Genomic DNA, 19707 nt, shown 5'->3' on the forward strand with positions numbered 1-19707 from the left:
GAAAATATTAGGGCCTTGCACAAGGATGCAGATTAGATCATGAAACTTGTCCTATACATGTGGGTGCTGGATCATAATGTAGAATGTGTTTTGTACTATTTTTTACTATAGTAAAGCACAACAACATAACATTTGCCATTTTAACCATTCTTAAGTTTGTAATGCAGTGGTGTTAAGTGCATGCACATTCTTGTGCAACCATCCCCCCTATTTTTCATCATTCGAAACAGAAACTGTACCCATAAAATGTAAATTTTACTGTGGTCATAGTTAAAAACATTTGAAAGGCACTGGTCAGTGGCCAGCGAGGGGGTTCGTGTCTGGGGTGACGCAAAGGGCAAGATCCTTGCAGGAAAGGGCCAGTGAACTGACAGGCCAGGGCACTGTGGCTGCACTCACTTCCATTCTAAGGGAAAGCTGTGTCTACAAGAAGGAAGCCAGGAAATGCAAAGAACAACAGCGAATCTGGTGCTAAATTTTTCAAAGAATTAAGGGGTCTAAAGAAATAGTGCAAAACTAATCGAAGTGCCCAACTACCACTCATAGCTAGATATTTAGGTTAATAGTGAGCAGCCAGGAAAAATATCTGTTAAAAAACCTGCAATAACAGAAAAAAAGCAGGATACAAAATTATAAAACTTTGGCTCACATCAAAATTAGGATTTTTTTTTCAGCAGAGGACTGGCTGAGAAAAAATATTTGCAATAGCAAAAACAACCAAAGCTTAATATTTTAGACAATCAAAGGAATCTTGAAAATTCACAAGAAAAAGGAAACCCAGTTGGAAATGGAAGGAGACCTGAAAGGCTCAACAGTACATGAAAAGGTTCAAGAACCGTCTTCAAGTCACTTAGCAGCGGGCTCTGTGGAAGGTGGGAGCTGGGGACGCGGCTGGGAGAACGGCCGCGCTCCAACAGCAGATGGGACTCACCCAGAGGCACCGAGAGCTGTGCGGACACATTGCATCGCAGGAAGGAAACAAGATCAAGGGCGCTACCATGTATAGAGAGGGTATCTACGCTGTGACCCAAACGGTGTGGGCTGATGCTGATGCTGGGATTTAAACATCAATCTAGGGAGAAAGGCCGGGGCACCCACACAATGAACACAGGGGAGGCCTGGGGGTGGAGTGCGGACGCGGGGCGGGGCGGGCTGTCCGGGGCTTCCCCACGGGCCACGTGTGCATCCAAGGCGCTCAGGTCCAGCAGCTCTGAGCGGCCGGGAGGGGGGCGGGGTGGCGACGCGGCGGACCCGCCCTCGGGACGGGGTCGTCGAGGGGTCCGGCCAGGAAGCCCGGCCCGCGCCCCCTCCCCTAGCCCCCGGGGCTGTGAGCCGGCGTGGCCTCGGCCGACCCACGTGTGCCGGGAAGAGCGGGAGACCGCCAGCTTCCCGGACTCGTGGTTCCGACCGCCGCAGACTCAGCTGCCCGAGATCTCAGCTCACGGCAACCCGCGCCTGCGCGCCGCGCTCCTCTTTTGAGCCCGCCCCGCCCTAGCCCCGCCCCAGCCCTGCCCCGCGCGGCCCCGCCCCCGCTCCCCTCGATCCTCACTGGCGGGCTCCGAGGCCGCGCTCGGCAGGCCGGCCAATGGGAGCGCTGCGCTCCCCCCCCGCGGCACGTGCGCCCTGCCCTGCCCAGCCGAGGGCGAGCCGGCCGAGCTGTGGGCGGGGGCGCGCGGGGCGGGGGCGCGCCGTCGGGGCGGGGCGAGGGGCGGGGCGCGTGCCGTGTCCGGGGGCAGGGCCGCGCGCTGATTGGTTGGCGCCGCGCTCCCAGGCCGTTAACGGCGGCGCGGCGGGGCAGCGGCTTCAAAACAAAGGGCAGGCGGCCCGGGGACGGCGGCGTCGGGCATGCCTCGCGCGCAGCCGGAGAGCCAACGGCCGCAGCGCGTCCCGGGCCGCGCCGGGGCCGCCGGAGAGCCGCGCCCGCGCTGAGCGAGGCCGGGCCGATGGGCGCTGCAGGCTGGGGCGCGGACCGGCGGGCGGCGGTGAGTAGGGTGGGCCCGGCGGGCGCACCGGGCGGTGTCGGCCGTGGGGCGGGGGGCGCGCTGCGGCGGGACTACCTGGGTTCGGCGCGGACCGCGACGCCGGGTCAGGAGCGTTTCCCCGGTTCTCCCTCCTCTCGCCCCTCCCCACCCCGCCCTGGAGGAGGCTCGGGAGGAGCCGCCCGCCTGACGGTAACAGGCTTTTCCCCTAAAAGAAAGGTCGCGCCTGGGGAGGGAAATGAGGACAAAAGGGGCCTCCCAGCGTGTTCACGGAAGGGGGGCGTTTCAAGTTGCCCACGTGAAGGGCGAGGCCGAAATGCCTCGCCCCGCATTCGTTCCCCACTTGTGGCACCGACTGAGCTTCACGGGCGCAGAGCCTGCAGGAGCCTGAGCCTCCTCTCCCGGGCGGGGCCGGCCTCCAACGGGAATCGCCCGGAGTCCAGGTTACGTGCCGAGTTCTGCGTGGGAAAGGGCTGCAGTTCCGTCTTAGATGGACCACGGTGTGGACGACGTTGGCGTCCCCACCCCAAGCTTTTTCTGTGCAGTTGCATTTTTCTTCTATATGAAATATACACACCTCAACCTGTTGTTTCCTTTGCTAAGAATGTTATTCTTTCCACCCATAACCCTCACTCTCCTGAACTCCTACCCAGGCCTCCTTCCTCCGGGGATGGCCTTCAGGTGCGTCCCTGAGCAAGCTGCTGCTCTCCCTGCACCTGTGCCTGCTGCGGCCTCCGCTCTGCTCCAAGAGATGGAACACACGTTGGTTGAGCCCCTGCCCCTCCGCGGCAGCTGTGCTTAATTCTGGTGTTGAGTGTTGCGATCCTGCCCGGGTTCCCCCGACCCTCGCTGTGGGATCTGGTCTGAGGGGAGCTAACTCCCCTCAGACTAGAGTGTCTTCTGCGTGTGGGAGCCCCTCAGCCAGGACCAGGGGGACCCCATCTTAGCACAGCTGTAGCACAAGGCTTGGCCTGTAGTGAGCACTTTAAAAAAGTAACTGAAATCTTAATCACCAATCTGATTAATCGTCTTTCTGATTTTTTAAAATAAATTTATTTTATTTATTTTTGGCTGCATTGGGTCTTTGTTGCTGCGCGCGGGCTTTCTCTAGCTGTGGAGAGTGGGGGCTACTCTTTGTTGCGGTGTGCGGTCTTCTTGCAGTGACTTGTTGCGGAGCACGGTCTAGGTGTTCAGGCTTCAGAATTTGTGGCACACGGGCTCAGTAGTTGTGGCTCTTGCGCTCTAGAGCGCAGGCTCAGTAGTTGTAGCGCACGGGCTTAGTTGCTCCGTGGCATGTGGGATCTTCCCGGACCAAGGCTCAAACCCGTGTCCCCTGCATTGGCAGGTGGATTCTTAACCCCTGCAGCACCAGGGAAGTCCCCATCTTTCTGCTTTTAAATCAACTTCTTTATTTTAGAAACTTTAGATTTACACAAAAGTTGCAAGGATAGTACAGACAGTCCCAATGTGCCCCGCACTCCGTGTCCCCGGTTTTACCATCCCATGTTGCCATGGTACGTTTGCCAAAATTAAAAACTGATAGAGGTATATGCCTTTGACTAAACTCCAGACATTACTTTTTCCGTTTTTGAACCACTAAAATGTATAAAGCTCTTTATGTTGAGAGCCTTTGACCCCTACCTGCCTTCACCAGGTTCCGCCAGGATCCTCTCAAGGGGCGGGGGTGGCGGGTACAGAGGGCAAGGACTTTCCATGCAGAGTCTTTTTCTCCCTGGTAGGCTGATGAGTGGAACATAGTTTCGAATATGAAGAAGCAGTAGAAGTCCGCTGCTTTAAAACCTTCTCATCTCTGACACTTTATTCGCAAGTCATTTAACTTTTTAGAAAGTAGTTAGATCTGCTAATCAGCAAAACCTGCAGGGAGTGGGAATTGTGAGCAGAGAGTTGAGTGAGGGGAGGATGGAGAAAGTTCTGAACCGCCAGGTCACTGGAGGCTGAAGGTCCAGGGAGGGCAGTGTGAGTTGGATTCAGGAAAGAAGTCGAGAGAATGAGGTCCAGTCAGCTGCCGGCGAAATCATTCCTGTGATAGTGGCACCGGCACTGCTGAAAGCCTGTCGCCGGTGATGGAGCCAAGCCACGTAGTCCACACCTAGGAAGCCTGAGAACCAGCACCAGGGCTCCCCGTGGGGTTTGTGAGGCGTTGAGACAGCTTGCCAACCCTCGGCCACTGCAACAGCAACAGCAACCTGACACCTGGTGTGATTCTTGGGTCCTCCATGGGACTCACGATTCACCCCCATTTTACAGATTGGGTACCAGCTCGGCTTGAGGCCCCACAGGCTCTGTGTATGTGGCTTGGTTGGGTCGAGCCCCCTCAGCAGCCTGGCTCCCGCAGCCATATGGCCCCCAAACCCCCAGTACCGGCCCCATTCTGGCTTCTCTTTGCCTCTCTGTTTTTTCCCTTCCGTTCCCCAACACAGGGATGCTTGATTATGTTTCAATTAGCATGTGGTTAATAAAATGGCATAAGATTCCCAGGCTCTTTCCTCCCACTTCCAGCTGAAGACAGGGCAGCACTCCCTCTATCATGCCTGCATCTTCCCTTCTTAGTGAGGAAAAAGGCAACCTCTGCTAGGAGGCATCCCAGGGCCACGGCTGGGAAACTTAGTTAGTGGGAGAAATTAAAAAGAATGTATCACAGGTTCTTAGAAAAGAAAGGCTCAGTGCCAGCGCCCTCCTCAGCAGTCTGGTGGGAGGAGGTGGAGGCAGGCCACGCTGGGGGAACGAGGGGGCTGGTTACGGGGGGACGCGGGGGCAGCTGGTGGGGCATGAGGGCAGAGGGGGCTTCATCTGAGGGCACAGGAGGCGGCCGGGAGAACTGAAGGAGTCTTCTCGCCCCTCCCAGCGGCCAGCGGTCCAGGAAGGCTGCGGTTCCAGAGACGTGGAAAAAAGCTTTTCACCCTGTAATTTAAGTAGGAGGTCCATGTGTGCGAAGGGAAGCTGGTACTGCCCGAAGCAAATTGTACACGTGCTGTTGTTCTTTGATGGACACCTTCCAGGCCCCCTACCGCCTGTGGGCCCATGTGCTGTGTGTGTGTGTTTGTGATCACTACCTACACTTGGTATCAAAATCAAAAGTTACAAAAAAGTAGATGATGAGAAAGAAGTGGCTGAGGCCCCACCTTAGAAACAGTTCTGATAAGTCGATCAGTGCGTTTGGCCAGTCCCTCTTGGTGAGACGGGAGATGGTTTCTAATCTCTAGTTATTACAGGCAATGTTGTAACAGCCTTTTCCGGGTTACTTTGCAAAGGGGCCAAGCAGCCTGGGGGGAAATGCTGGGGATGGACCCTGGGCCTGGGGCCTGCGCCTGGGAGCGCCATTGGGTGCTGCCAGATGGCAGGGATGTCCCAGGTGTCTTCGCCAGTGGGGTTGTCAACTTTTAAAAATCTTTGCCAGCCTACTAGGTTGTAAGACAGGTACAGTGCGCCTTTGGTTTGCATCCGTTTGTGATGTTCACACCTGCTCACGTGTCTATAGACACGTGTTTACAGGGGTCCAGGGTGTAGATTCTCAGCTTTGAATCCAGCTGCACAGATTGCTTACTAGCTCTCGGGGTGTCCGTTTCCCTCTCCGCACGGTGGGACTAATCAGACCACTCGTGTCTTAGGGCTGATGTTAATTCATGGGATTCTCATAGACCAGCAGCAGCCTGGGCCACAAGGCTCTTGGGCACCTCGTGATGGTGCTGGATGGGCGGCTCTCTCCTTGCTGGATGGGGCGGGCGCGTGGGAATCACCTCGGCCTTCTGAGCTGTGTTCTTCCCCGCTGTTGCCAGCGCCGGAGCTTGTGCACCAGCCCCAGGGAGACCCGCTTCCCTGCCCACCTGTGCCTCCGTCCCTCCCCGCAGCCAGGTGGGTGAGGCAGGGCTGGGAGGACAAGTGAACCCACACAGGACGAGAAGGGCCGGGAGCCCACGCCCTCCTGGGAGTGTCAGCTGCTTGCTTGGGTGCTGGTTCTCAGGGTTTGTCTTTGGAAGCGTGGTAACAGCACCATATGGACATGGGCCTGATTTACGCTCTCTTAAAATAAATATCCATGCTTATTTTAGGAGAGAAACTTCTGGAATCCAGAATGTTGTTTTTGGCCTAAGAACTTACCCCACACTAACATCTTCGTGGGGTGGTGGCTGCTCCCCAAACTCAGGGGACACAGCGGCTGCAGTAGAAGTGAGGCACGTGATGCATTTCACCTCAGGTACTAAGGTGGGTCCTGACTTGTCAGCAGGTGTGGTTGGAAGAGCCTGTCTGTGTACTGGTGGCTGGAGCACTTGGCCAGGATTTCCCTGCCTCGGGGATATCCAGCCTGAAACCTAGTTAAATCACGACACGCTTCTCTGTGACTGAGATCCAGTCAGGTTGGGCCGCTGCTCCGCTAGGACCCCCGGGAGGGCGGTGACAGGGGCGGACGGCAGGACACAGATGGCAGGACGCCAGGGTGGGAGGCACACCCAGCCTTTGAAGGGTGACTGTGGGTGCTGAGGATGGACCGGGCTCCACAAAGGTGACAGGAGCCCAAGAGTGGGGCTGCTCCGAGGGAAGGGGCGTTCAGGTAGGCCCCCGGCATGTGGGGGGCATTCACGTCATGGAGAAATTCAAAGAAACAGAAACGCCTGGCAAGTTGCCACTTTATTTGCGGGATCTTAGTTCCCCAACCAGGGACTAAACCTGGGCCCCCTGCAATGGGGGACGGAGTCCTAACTTCTGGACTGCCGGGGACGTCCTAAGTTGCCCCTTTAAATAGAGTCGCCCCATCAGAGGCCACTCCGATTTAGAGACGAGGGGTGTCCTGCTTTCTAATTATGAGTCAGAGTGGTGTCATTTGTCTAAAGGATGGGTTAAGTGAAGGCCATTTCTTTAGTCTCTGTTCAGGTCACTGGGAGCTGTGCTTCTGCCACTAACGGGGCCCAGGACTCTGAAGGCCTGAACCACCAGGGTTAAGAGAGTTTATTCATTTAAAGGTCCTTTAAATACAAAGAGAAAAACTCAGGTGAAGATACTGAAACAGACAACATGTGTTCAGTCAGCACTGCAGTCAGAACAAGCGCTTTCCGTCCTTGCTAAGGCTGGTTTTTCTGTCCTGAGCTGGGATACCCCAGCCTTGGTGAGTCTGAATGACCCTGAAATGACCGCTCCCAGGCCGACTCCGCCGCAGCACGAGCTTCCCTCTGGCTGCTTCTGGCCTCTGACGTGATGGAGTTCAGGACACACCACCCCAACGTGTGGCACCTAGGCTTCCTGAGTATCTTAAGCTTGAAGGAGTTTGAGAAAACAGCAGAAGGGGGGTGGTCAGAGTGACCTTCTTCCTTGAACCCCGCCATGAAACTCCCCTTTGAGAGGGCCCCCTCCCTGCACCAGGAAGAGGGAAGGCAGGGAATTGGGGCTGAGAAATCTGTATAAACAAACGTTGTCTTGTCTTCCTAGTTACTCCTTCACCATGGACCACCCCAGCCCAAACCTCTCCAGCCTCGTCAGTTCTTCACAAACTTATTGATTCCTTGTCTAAAAGGTATAAAAGCTTCCTGCTCCTGTTACTCTGTTAGTTTCATTTTCAGACCCAGCCAGGGACCCTAAGAGGGTCAAGGAAAACTTTCCCTCCCCTGCAGACACTTGTAAGATAAGTTCTAGACTCAAAGCTCTCTCTTTGTCTCGCTGACTCCCTGGCTTATTTGTACACACACGTACACCCTCCTGGATTGTGATTTGAATTGCATTTAACAATTACTTTGGGGACGATTCATATATTTACAGTATCTTCCAGTCCTGGTCATGATTTAGCTCTCCATTGCTTTAGGTTTTTATTATACCCCTCAGAGTTTTCTAATGTTCTCTGTAAAGGTGTTTCCGGTCTTTGATGTGCTCTTAGATACTTTATTGTTACACTGTTGTATGAGTGTATGTTTTCCCTTATAAGCCTTTTCTTGATTTACCAGCTGGCTGGGACTTCTGGTACCTTTGAATGGAAGTGGCGGTGTAGAGAGCATCCTGGTTTATTCCTGATGTCAAAGATAATGTTTTCTAAGTTTTACCATTAAGCATGATGTTTGCTGTGAGTGGTTTTGGGATTTTTTTATTTGTTTGGTAGATGCCTCGTAAAAGGTAAGGAAGTTCTCTTACAATCTTAGTTTGTGTGGAATGTTTTTTAAATTGTGAATGGATGTTAAATTTTTGTCGAATGCTTTTTTTTTTTTTGCATCTATTGAGATAAACAGAACAATTGGTGGTAAATTTTTCTGATATTAAATGATCTTGCATTCCTGTGATAAAATCACCTTAATTATATTGTACCATCCTTTAAAATACTGCTAGACCCTGTTTGGCCATATTACTTAGGATGTTTGCATCTTGGTTTCTTTGAAGAAACTTACAGTGAATTCCCTTTTTTTTTTTCCCCTGCACCGCGGGTCTTTCAGGATCTGTTCCCTGACCAGGGGTTGAACCCGGGCCACAGCAGTGAAAGCCCAGAATCCTAACCACTAGGTCACCAGGGAACTCCCCTGAATTCCATTCTTGTACTGCCCTGACCCAGGTTTTGTGTCAGTTTAAGCTACATCAGATGGTTGGAGAGTGCTTCCCCTTTCTCTTTCCTGAAAGAGTTTGTGTTGGATTGGAATGAATTCTTCCTTGAAGTATGGTGGAGCTCTCCAGGGAAGCTCCTCCTTGCCTGTAGGTGTGTTTGATTTGCATTGATATGTGTGCATCTTGGGGGAGGAGACTTTTTACCAGTGATTTGATTTCCTTAATGTTTATAGGATTATTCAGGTTTTCTATTTCTTCTTGAATCATATTTTTAACTTAATGTTTTCCAGGAATTTATCTGGTTTACATTTTCCAATATATTGACTTAAATTGACCGCAGCACCTCTTCCCCATGAGTCTTGCCCCCAGAAGCCATTTCTGATGGCTGGCTCTGCTGTCAGAGGTCATTAGTCTTTTCCGAGAACACACATTTGCCTTGTCGATCCCCCCTGGTGGATCCAAGTTTTCCTTTTCTGTTTCAATATTTTTTTCCTACTTTTTTCCCTCCTTATATTTTTTGGGGGTTGTTTTCCTGTTACTTCTCAAACTTCTTAAAGATAGGTGTTTAGCTCATTAATTCTACCTGCTTATTTTCTAATAAGAGTCTACATTTCCCTTTAAGTTCTGGTAAGTACCTATTTTGTTACTGTTCAAAATATTTTCTAATTTCCATTATTCTTTGACACATGGGTATATAGAAGTACATTTCCTAAATTATAAACATATGAGGATTTTTCTTTCTTTTTTTTTTTGCGGTACGCGGGCCTCTCACTGTTGTGGCCTCTCCCGTTGCGGAGCACAGGCTCTGGACGCACAGGCTCAGCAGCCATGGCTCACGGGCCCAGCCGCTCCACGGCATGTGGGATCTTCCCGGACTGGGCCATGAACCCGTATCCCCTGCATCGGCAGGCAGACTCTCAACCACTACGCCACCAGGGAAGCCCGAGGATTTTTCTAGTTATACTTTATTATTGATTTCTAATTTAATTGTATTGTGGTCATCAGAGAATATACTGTGGTTTCAGTCCTTGAATTTGTTGAGATGTGCTGTGTGGTCAACTTTTGTAAATGTATGTGTGCAGTAAATGAGTCTGTGGTTCTTAGATACAGTTTTCTACATGTATTTTAATTCCAGTTTCTTCATCACAATGTGCAAATCCTGTATATCTGCCCTCATTTGTGTTGTTCTACCAGTTAGTGAAAGATGCAGTAAAATATATACTATATTTTATACAAATATAAATAATGTATTTATATTTACTAAATATACTATAAATATATAAATTACTGTGTAAACTATTTATATACTACAATTACTAGTCCTATTTTGATTATAAATTTATCTCTTAAGGTTTTTCCAGTTTTTGACTTACATATTTTGAGACTGTGTTATTAGGTAACAAGATTTACGCTTGCTGTTTATCTCCCTGCTGTTTTATCTCATAAAGTTTTTCCATTAAATGTTACCATGTAGGGACTTCCCTGGTGGCATAGTGGTTAAGAATCTGCCTGCCAATGCAGGGGACATGGGTTCGATCCCTGGTCCAGGAAGATCCCACATACCCCGGAGCAACTAAGCCCGTACGCCACAGCTACTGAAGCCCGCGTGCCACAACTTCTGAAGCCTATACACCTAGAGCCCGTGCTCTGCAACAAGAGAAGCCACTGCAGTGAGAAGCCCGCGCACCACAACGAAGAGTAGCCGCTGCTCATGGCAACTAGAGAAAACCTGTGCGCAGCAACAGAGACCCAATGCAGCCAAAAATAATTAATTTTTAAAAATTTAAAAATGGTACTATGTAAGCAAAATATGAATATATTTAATATAGTTTTTACTTTATTATTTTTCAATATTTGTTTTTATTATTTATTTTGGCTGCGCTGGGTCTTTGTTGCGGCATGAGGACTTCTTAGTTGTGGCATGCGGGATCTAGTTCCCTGACCAGGGATCGAACCCGGGCCCCCTGCATTGGGAGTGCGGAGTCTTACCCACTGTACCACCAGGGAAGTCCCTTTACTTTATTATTTAAATATCTTTTTCTATCCTTTTGCTACTTTAACTTCTTTTTTTTTGTTAATTTTTATTGAAATATAGTTGATCTACAATGTTGTGTTAGTTTCAAGTATACAGCAAAGTGATTCAGTTATACATATACACATATACTCATTCTTTTTCAGATATTTCTCCCTATATGGGAAAGATTACAGAATATTTAGTAGAGTTCTCTGCGCTATACAGCAGGTCCTTGTTGGTTATCTATTTATATATAGTAGTGTGTGTAAATTAATCCCAAGCTCCTAATTTATCCCTCCCCACCAACCCCCTGCCCTACCTTTCCCCTTTGGGAACCATAAGTTTGTTTTCTAAGTCTGTGAGTCTGTTTCTGTTTTGTAAATTAGTTCATTTGTATCAATTTTTAGATTGTACCTGTAAGTGGTATCATATAATATTTATCTTTATCTGTCTGACTTAACTTCACTTAGTATGATCATCTCTAAGTCAGTCCATGTTGCTGCAAGTGGCATTATTTCATTCTTTTTATGGCTGAGTAATATTCCATTGTAGAAATATACCACATCTTCTTTATCCATTTATCTGTTGATGGACACTTAGGTTGCTTCTGTATCTTGTCTATTGTAAATAGTGCTGCAATGAACATTGGGGTGCATGTATCTTTTCAGAGTATGGTTTTCTTTGGATATTTGCCCAGGAGTGGGATTGCTGGATCATATGGTAGCTCCGTTTTTAGTTTTTAAGGAACCTTCATACTGTTCACAGTAGTGGCTGCACCAATTTACATTCCTACCAACAGTGTAGGGGGGCTCCCTTTTCTCCACATCCTCACCAACATTTGTTATTTGTGTTCTTTTTGATGATAGCCATTCTGACAGGTGTGAGGTGATATCTCATGGTAGTTTTGCATTTTTCTATTTTAACTTCTTAGTGTGAATCACATACATACAAGATATCCATAAAACAAATATACTGTTAGCAAATAATTATGATTCATAGGTCTGTGTTGCCACCACCCAGGTTCTAGCCATATCTTTTTATCCTTTCTGCGTCCTTGTTTAAGGTGTGTGTCTCATAAGTAGCATTTAGATAAAGTTTGTTTTATGTCTAGTTGAAACCTTCAACTCTAACATTTAGTTCATTTATATTTAATATATGCATTGAAATATTTGGGTTTAAATCTTCCTTCTGTCGTTGTGCTTCCTGTTCTTCCCATGGTGTTTTTCCTCCCTTCCTCACCTCCCTTTACAGGTTTGGAAGTTATACACCTGCTCTTTGTTCTTACAGAAGTTTCATCAGAAATTACAACATTTATCCTTAATGTACCAGGATCTGCATTTAATCCATATGTGGGTCTTCTTGTTTGGATACAGAACCCAGACTCTGGGAGTCGTTGGTCTGCGCCTTCGCCCTGGCTTCTCCTGCTCACATATCATGAGCGGATCTCTTCAAAGTTCTGTGAGACGCTGCTGCTCTGCCCACCTGCACATTGACCATTTTCTTTACTCACCATTGAAGCCTTCTTTTAGAGTCTGAAGTTTAGACTTTAGTGGGGTTTTTTGTTTTGTTTTTCTGTCTGAATCATATCCTTCCTTTAGAGATATTTTGCAGAAGTCAAACTTTTTAGTTGTCTGCAAATGTCATTTCCTGAATTCTTTTTATTTGTTTGTTTGTTTGTTTATTTATTTATGGCTGTGTTGGGTCTTCGTTGCTGCACGCAGGCTTTCTCTAGTTGCATCAAGCAGGGGCTGCTGCTCTTCATTCCAGTGTGTGGGCTTCTCACTGAGGTGGCTTCTCTTGTTGCGGAGCACGGACTCTAGGCGTGCTGGCTTCAGTAGTTGTGGCTCGTGGGCTCTAGACCGCGGGCTCAGTAGTTGTGGCGCAGGGGCCTAGTTGCTCTGCTGCATGTGGGATCTTCCCGGACCAGGGCTCGAACCCGTGTCCCCTGCATTGGCAGGCAGATTCTTAACCACTGCACCACCAGGGAAGCCCCCATTTCCTGATTTCTTGAAAGATATTTTCACTGCATGTAGAATTCTGCGATAGCAGTTATTATCTTTCAGGACTTTACAGGTACCTTCCCCTACTGCCTTCTGGGTTCCACTGTTTTACTTGGGAAGTTGCTGTTGAAAGGTAATTTTCCCTTCCCTTCTGGATGCTTCTAAGACTTTTTTTCTTTTTTCTTTGGTGTTCTGCAGTTTCGCTATTATGTGATCAGGTGTGGCTTTTTTATTTATCTTGCTTGGGATTGTTGGACTTGTCTGTGGATTGGTGTCTTCTTCAGTTCTGGAATCGCCTCCTCATCTCCTCACATAGTGCCTCTGCCCCATTTTCCTCTCACTTTACCACCTTCTGTGAATCCATACACATCTGTGCTTTTGCTGTCAGGTCCAAGAAGTCACTGCCAAACCCAACATCATGAAGATTGTTCCCTGCATTGTCTTCCAAGGGTCTTATAGTTTGTTTTTACATTTAGTTCCTTGATCCATTTTGAGTGCATTTTTGTATATGGTGTGAGGCAGGGGTCCAGCTTCATTCTTTCACATGTCAATATCTTGTTTTCCTGCCCCATTTGTTGAAAAGACTGTTCTTTCCACATTGAATGGTTGTGACACCCTTGTTGAAAATCACTTGACTATATATGTGAGGGTTTACTTCTGGACCGATACGTAATTTCTCAGAGATGAATACTGGATCCATCACACACGTATTCATAAATGTCATGATGCTTTGAGTCACCAGTTCCATTGTTTGGGACGAGATGTATGCAGTGCTGCTGGCCTCACTCAGATGGGAGTCGTGTTGGCTGCTCTTTCTTTCACGTTTTCTGAAGCCACACGATATAAGATGTATTTGGGCAAAAGTTTTCTCAAATTATTTATGTGTAAAAGTAGTTCACCTGCCACTTCCAACTAAATTTAGAATGGCTAAGCCATGATTAGCTATTAGTGTTTTTTATGTACTCATATTACTATTGAAGTATTAGATCTTTAACGTCTAGGCCTGCCCTTCCCTTCTTTACAACAGGCTTCCTAAACACACTTTTTGTGTTTCATTCTCTCTGTGACCCTCTGCTCTGTGTTGACTTGTTGACAGGTTGTGGCGTTTTTCTTTCACCCCAGCTGTGTGGACAGAGCCACACACCCTCCGAACAACAACGGCTCTTGCGTGCATGTTCCAGTGTTTCTTCTGTCAGAGAGCCCAGCAGAGCTTCAGCGCCTCCCGTGCCAGCCCTGAGCTGAGCCAGGAATGCCCAGCAGAGATGGTGAAGATGACAAGGTCCAAAACTTTTCAAGCGTATCTGCCAAACTGCCATCGAACGTACAGTTGTGTCCATTGCCGGGCCCACCTGGCCAATCACGATGAGCTGATCTCCAAGGCAAGTGTCTGGTCAAGAACTTGGCAGGCTGCCCTCAGCCATGATCACTGAGCCTAAGTGTAGACAAATACTGCACCACCCCATGGCCTTCTGGGTTTGCTGGGCCCAGAATGTCTGGAGCCCTTTGGACGGCACTGAGGGAAATTGTGTGTGTGAGTGAGGGCAGCTACGTCGTGGTCTTGGCCGCGGTCTTTGCCAAGTGGTGGGTTTTGGGGGCCAGGCCACAGGCCTCTGAAGATCCCACAGTAAGATGAGTCAGTGACTTGTCAGAGCAGTTAAATTCATGTAAAGCCAGAGGACATGGACAGTACAAAGAAGGAAGCCTGGAAAATCTGTGGAAATAGTTTCATAATAAGGGAATTAAGAAAGTTTTAAAACTCAGAATGGTTAAGAAGAGGCGAGGCTGCCTTGGGGGAAATTGGATCGTTCAGGAAAGAGCCTGGGAGGGAAGCTCAGCCAGGGCCGCGCGCTGTGGGGGCCACGAGCAGCCCCCTGGGGGCGAAGAGGGCAGGACCCGCGTCATTGCCTTGAACTCTTGACTAGCAGTTTGTCCTGTTTATAACCAACCACTTGGGAACATTTAAAACAATCCCTCGGGAGACAGTGACTGTCCTCCCTCCCCGCGCTGTGGGTCACGATTCCCCACCCGTCCTCTAAGTCTGCCTCCCTGGGCAGAAGCCTTCTGCTCCTTTGAAAACAAAGTCATCAAGAAGTTTCTGGAATCCATGCTTAGGCCTCTTGTTTCAGGCAGCTAGAAGAACATCTCTGTACTTGTGGTAAGGAAGTGACAGGGTCCTTTTTCTGGGGGGGACACACGTGCGGCTTGCAGGATCTTAGTTCCCTGACCAGGGATGGAACCTGTGCCCCATGTAGTGGAAGTGCACAGTCCTAACCACTGGACCACCAGGGAAGTCCTGGGTCCATCATCTTAAGGGAAAGCCGTCAGATAAGGTGGTGTCTGTGCCATCACTGCTTCTGTGTCCCCTCTGTGCGTCCAGAAGCTTCAGTGGAAGGGCAGCCCCTCAGCACCAGCTTCGGAGTTAGAGCTGCTCCGGGGCCTCCAGATCGGCCGTGTAGCTCAGGCACTGCTCTGGCCACATGGTGGGGGGAGTGGGTTGTTAGTGTCCAAAAGGAATTTGAGGTACTTCTTTCAAAGGACCCCAAAGCCAGTAGTAAGCTGTTTTTTAAAATAATCAAGCACAGAGGCCCTCTGGGTGGAGCCGCCCCGACGTGGCCTCTCGTTCCAGCTCGTGATGAATGGCGTCACTTCCATCTGACCACGACAAAGCCTTTAACCCCTCTTTCTTCTTTGCAGTCCTTTCAGGGAAGTCAGGGACGAGCCTACCTCTTCAACTCAGTGTGAGTATCGCTGCCGTGGCCTCGCCAGTGCCGTGTCTGCCACCAGGCCCCGCGTGCTGCTGCTGAGAGCCTGCCAGTGCTCGCTGCCATCGAGGGCTCGGGAAAGCAGATGCTTTTTTCCCAGGCTGGGTGTGGTTTGTTTCCCACTGGGGTAGATCTTGATTTCCACCGAGACGGCAGGACTGTGGGCCCCTCCCCACAGCCTGTCCCATCCTGGATTCTCGGGGGAGGCAAGAAGGTGTTCCTTCTCATCAAAGGTGGGGGTAGGCAGGGACAGGAGGGGAGTCAGGAAGGATACCCTGTGACCTGGGAGCAGCTGGTGGGGGCGGAACTGTGGGCCCGGGGCCCCATGAGGGTCCCAGCGCCTCCTCCCCACAGGGTGAACGTGGGCTGCGGCCCTGCGGAGGAGCGGGTCCTTCTCACCGGCCTGCATGCCGTGGCAGACATCTACTGTGAGAACTGCAAGACCACGCTCGGGTGGAAATACGTGAGTGACCGCGGGTCCGCTGTAATAAAGAACACGTTCCCAGTGGAAACAAAACATGCCAGGAAGCGGGATAGGTGCTGCCAGTCAAGGAACACATTTTAAAACTGCATCTTTGAGAGTCCATGGACTGGGGGAGGGAGGGATGGTCACCAGCCAGGTGGGAGGTGGGGGACTGGACATGACCCTGCAGTTGTACTCACAGCAGACCCCTTGGGGCCCCACCCCCAGGACCTGTCCCACACACCACCCACCCCCAGACTCCAGCACGGGGCGGCGGGGGGGGCTGTGTCTGAGCCATTGCATCCCTCGCCCCCGAGAAGGGCCTTCCCCTCTCCACTATCTGTTACCCTGAGGACTTCACTCCCCTGTACCTGGAGTCCCGGAAGGAGGCCTTTGCTTGGCTTCCCTTCCCAAACTGCCCTGCACGTGGTCGGTGCTCAGTAACAAACTTGAATCAGTAGTTCCCGACAAGTTTCACCATCACTCTGCGAGTCCAGGCCAGACCTGCCCTGCTCCTGAGGGCTGGTCACCCAGCTAGCCACCCCTCCCCCGCCCTGGACCACACGGCACAAGGGGCATCTGGGGAGACGTGATACTGCAGTTATTTTCTTTGCAAAGTGTAAAATGAAGTTGAAAAACAAAACCGATTCTGTCCTGAAACCTTGTCTCTCTCTTTTCAAGGAACACGCCTTTGAGAGCAGTCAGAAATATAAGGAAGGAAAATTTATCATTGAGCTTGCTCACATGATCAAAGACAATGGTTGGGAGTAAAGTGAAAACTTCCTGTTCTCTTTTGAATACGATTTTGTGAAAGAGACGGTAAAAGTAATGGAAACATAGGCACATCTGATGGCAGTGTTTCTTGAACTCGAGCCTCACAGGCGGCCTCTCCAGGCCAACCCCCTGGGTAAGGCGTCCCTCCGATCTGTGTCTTCTTCAATAACACGGTTATTTCTGAAAAGTTTCAATGACCTTTTTCTAATTTCTCAAGATGTAGAGAAAAGACCTAACCAACTGGTGACTTATCCATCCAGTTAACACCTTCTTTAACCAATGCCTTTAAGATAGTTTGGCTGTGCTCTTTCGTGTTTGATAGAAAACCAGACCGAAGCCCCAAAGCCCACAGGGAGGTCTCTTCGGAGAGCCAGCTTCCCCTCTTGTTTGGAGAGAAGGTACGGTAACTTCTCCCTGATTCGCAGAACACGTTGGTTATTCTTCTTGCAGACGAGCTGTGAGGGCAGTGCTTACTTAGGAATCTCTCAGAAATCTATGAATCTATGCACCAAGGGTGTTTTTTAGCCTTGTTCAAAAACAGAGGCCACCAGTGATAACATTTTAGATAAGCTGTATAGAGAAATGTGTCTAATGGAACATGTTGTTTATTTAAGCCAATAGCTTCCTTATCTCACAGGTGAATGAACGAGTCGTTAGCAGAGACGGTCTTGGGCCAGTGTGCAGGCGCAGGCCCACAGGGGCTCCAGGTCAGGCGCTGGGCGGCTGGTCCATGGAGTTAAGAGTGGAATGCGCTGGACCAAGGGGAATCGGGTTTCCTTTTCTACTCTGATGCACTTGAAGAAAAAGAATTATTTTTTGCATATTTGAAAGAGGCCAGAGTGGGCTAAGCTTCCAAATTTAACATTTGCCAGATAGTTTTAAAATTTTTTTGGAAAAGGTTAGTCAGAAGACAGGTTTAAACTTTGCAGTGAAGATGTTTGGTTTGCTCAGCAGGTCCCCGTGCCTCCCTGGTTCTGTCCTGTGGGCCGACACAGGCAGGGCCCAGCAGCCAGCCTCCCGAGTCCTGCGTTTCTGCCACAGGTTCAAGTTCTGACTCACCATGCCTATGCAGGGAGTGGGTGCACCACCCACGGGTTTTGGCCACTTTGCAGAGAATGGAGGCCAAAAGGCATTCCCACAACAGTTTTCATTTTCAGTGTTCTACCTGGCTCCGGCCAGTGGGTCCAGCCTGCCACTGGGCGTCTGGGGGCCTTCAGTGTGGTCACCGGGGCATGAGACTCCCGGGACCCCAGTGCCGAGGGTCAGAGAGAGGGCTGAGGGAGGGGGGAAGAGAGGAGGGCACAGGCCGGCTCCCAAACTCCTTCAGACGAGGTTAGTCCTATGGCCACAAGCGCGAGCTGGCTGGGGACAGAGAGGGACTGGCTGCCAGTTGGTGGGTGGCCCTCCCCTGACCCCAGCCACTCACCTGGGCTTCCCTTTGACACCGTCTCTGCCTGGACCTGCAGCCTGGATCGTGGGGAGTGCCCTGCCTGCCCTGGGTGCTGGGTCGTCCACAAGGGTGCCCAGTGGGCCTGAATGCATCTCAAGTTGCCAAGGGAAGTGCTTGGCACGGCGCAGGCCTCCACTGCAGGCACTCTGCCGCCTCCCAAGCTGGGCCCCGGGCCTGGTCCTCAGTGCCCCGTGAAGGCCCGGCCAGCACCTTCCCTGAGACGTGAGTACGAATCCCTGAGACCCCACCTGAGCCAGCGGCTCCTCAGCCGGGCCTCCTCCCCAAGCTTCAGCCTGTGGCCCAGCTGCTTCTCCAAAAGATGCTTCCTGACACTGAGGAACCTCCTAAAATTCCTCTGTATCCTATACACTCAACTGACATTTAGAGCTTTTGTATGTTCTGGGCACAGTTACTGCTCCTCTGGCTCTGAGCACTTTGGTTTTGTGCCGTCTCTGTGGTGGCATCGAAGTGTTTTACCAGTGGTCCATGACGACTTTTGTGTTTTTGTAGCTGACACCAACAAAGACTCTTAACACTTTTCTTGTTAGTCTTCTGCAAAATCCGAGCTCCTTTTGAAACCAAATGAACTGACCGTGAGCAGCTTCGAGGACGGACACTCACAAGACCACAACCAGATGTGCTGGTCAAGTGCTGGGATGCGCCACCCTTTTAAATTCCTAAACAGTAAATATCACCCTGTGACTTTTATTTATTTAAGATATTTTTTTCCTTTCGAAGAGTGGGAGGTGATGCCAGGAATATAAATGCATTTAAGTTAAACTATGTAATGTCTTCTGCACAGTACATATACAGTATTTTTATACCTTAACGCTTATTCTTGATGGCATCTGTCAGATATTAGGAGGGATGAGAAATGGGAATTGTTTAAAAAGTCCTTTAATTTACCTGATAACCTCACCAGGGAATTAACAAAATCTGAATGTTTTTAATGTCTAGAAAACTACAATTTAAGCTCAAAACGACCTACAGAAATGTAAACCCTCATTTGTCAAAGGCTCTGGGCAGGCCTGTCCTCCGCTGTGGGTGGTGCCGCGGGGCTGCAGCCCAGGGTGGCTGGCCTTCCCTCAGGGCAGTTGGGCATGGCTGCCGGACAGACGGATGGACAGAAGCCCAGGCCAGCCCGAAGGTTTGCCCCTCAAGCAGGACTGCCAAGCTCATGTGCACAGGCTTCCTCTGGCCCCACGTCTGGCTCTCCGTCCTCTGTCTGTGTGAGGTTTAAAAATAAAGCTTCCAGCATCCAATGTCTCCTAGTTAGCAGCATCACGGGTCTCGCAGCCTGATGGGGTAGCCAAGGAGCTGCCGAGGGCGGAGCCCCCAATCCGGGAGTCCAGGAGCCCTAGGCAAGCGTCCCCGCGTGGCCCACAAGGGCACTTAGGCTGGCCGTCACCAGGCCCGGCCACCTCCTCCCCGTGACCCCAGCTCCAGGAGACAGCACGGGTGTGTAAGCCCCTCAATGGTGAGAGGGTTGGGAAGACATGAGGGACAGCAGCCTGGCCCAAGGCATTGGGGGAGTGGGAAGGTCACCGTAGAGTCCAGGTCCCAGCTGACGGTCATGGGCAGGAGCCTCGGAGGACAGGCTGCACAGCGAGTCCGTGCACAGGGAAGGCGCCGCCATCCGTGGGGACCTGCACACGAGGCTCGGAGGAGGCAGGTGAGACAGGACCAGGGCTCAGAAGCAGAGACGCGGAAAGAGCCACAGTACCTTCT

At 50.5% G+C, this 19707-nt stretch overlaps 1 protein-coding gene across 2 annotated transcripts; it reads left to right on the forward strand.

Moving 5' to 3' along the window:
* Nucleotides 1–1827: 1827 nt before the first annotated feature.
* YPEL1 (yippee like 1) lies at nucleotides 1828–19552 on the forward strand. 2 transcript variants are annotated; one of them, XM_081252716.1, is made up of 5 exons: nucleotides 1828–1982; nucleotides 13627–13909; nucleotides 15225–15268; nucleotides 15647–15755; nucleotides 16437–19552. In XM_081252716.1, exons 2-5 carry the CDS (start codon nucleotides 13703–13705, stop codon nucleotides 16524–16526), a joined length of 450 nt encoding a protein of 149 aa, XP_081108842.1. In that variant the 5' UTR covers nucleotides 1828–1982; nucleotides 13627–13702; the 3' UTR covers nucleotides 16527–19552. The 2 variants fall into 2 exon arrangements, with proteins under 2 accessions (XP_081108842.1, XP_081108843.1); XM_081252717.1 differs by lacking the exon at nucleotides 1828–1982 and adding an exon at nucleotides 7433–7506.
* Nucleotides 19553–19707: the final 155 nt, after the last annotated feature.

The sequence above is a fragment of the Mesoplodon bidens genome (assembly GCF_964165515.1).
Source record: "Mesoplodon bidens genome assembly, chromosome: 13".
Taxonomy (NCBI): Eukaryota; Metazoa; Chordata; class Mammalia; order Artiodactyla; family Ziphiidae; genus Mesoplodon; species Mesoplodon bidens.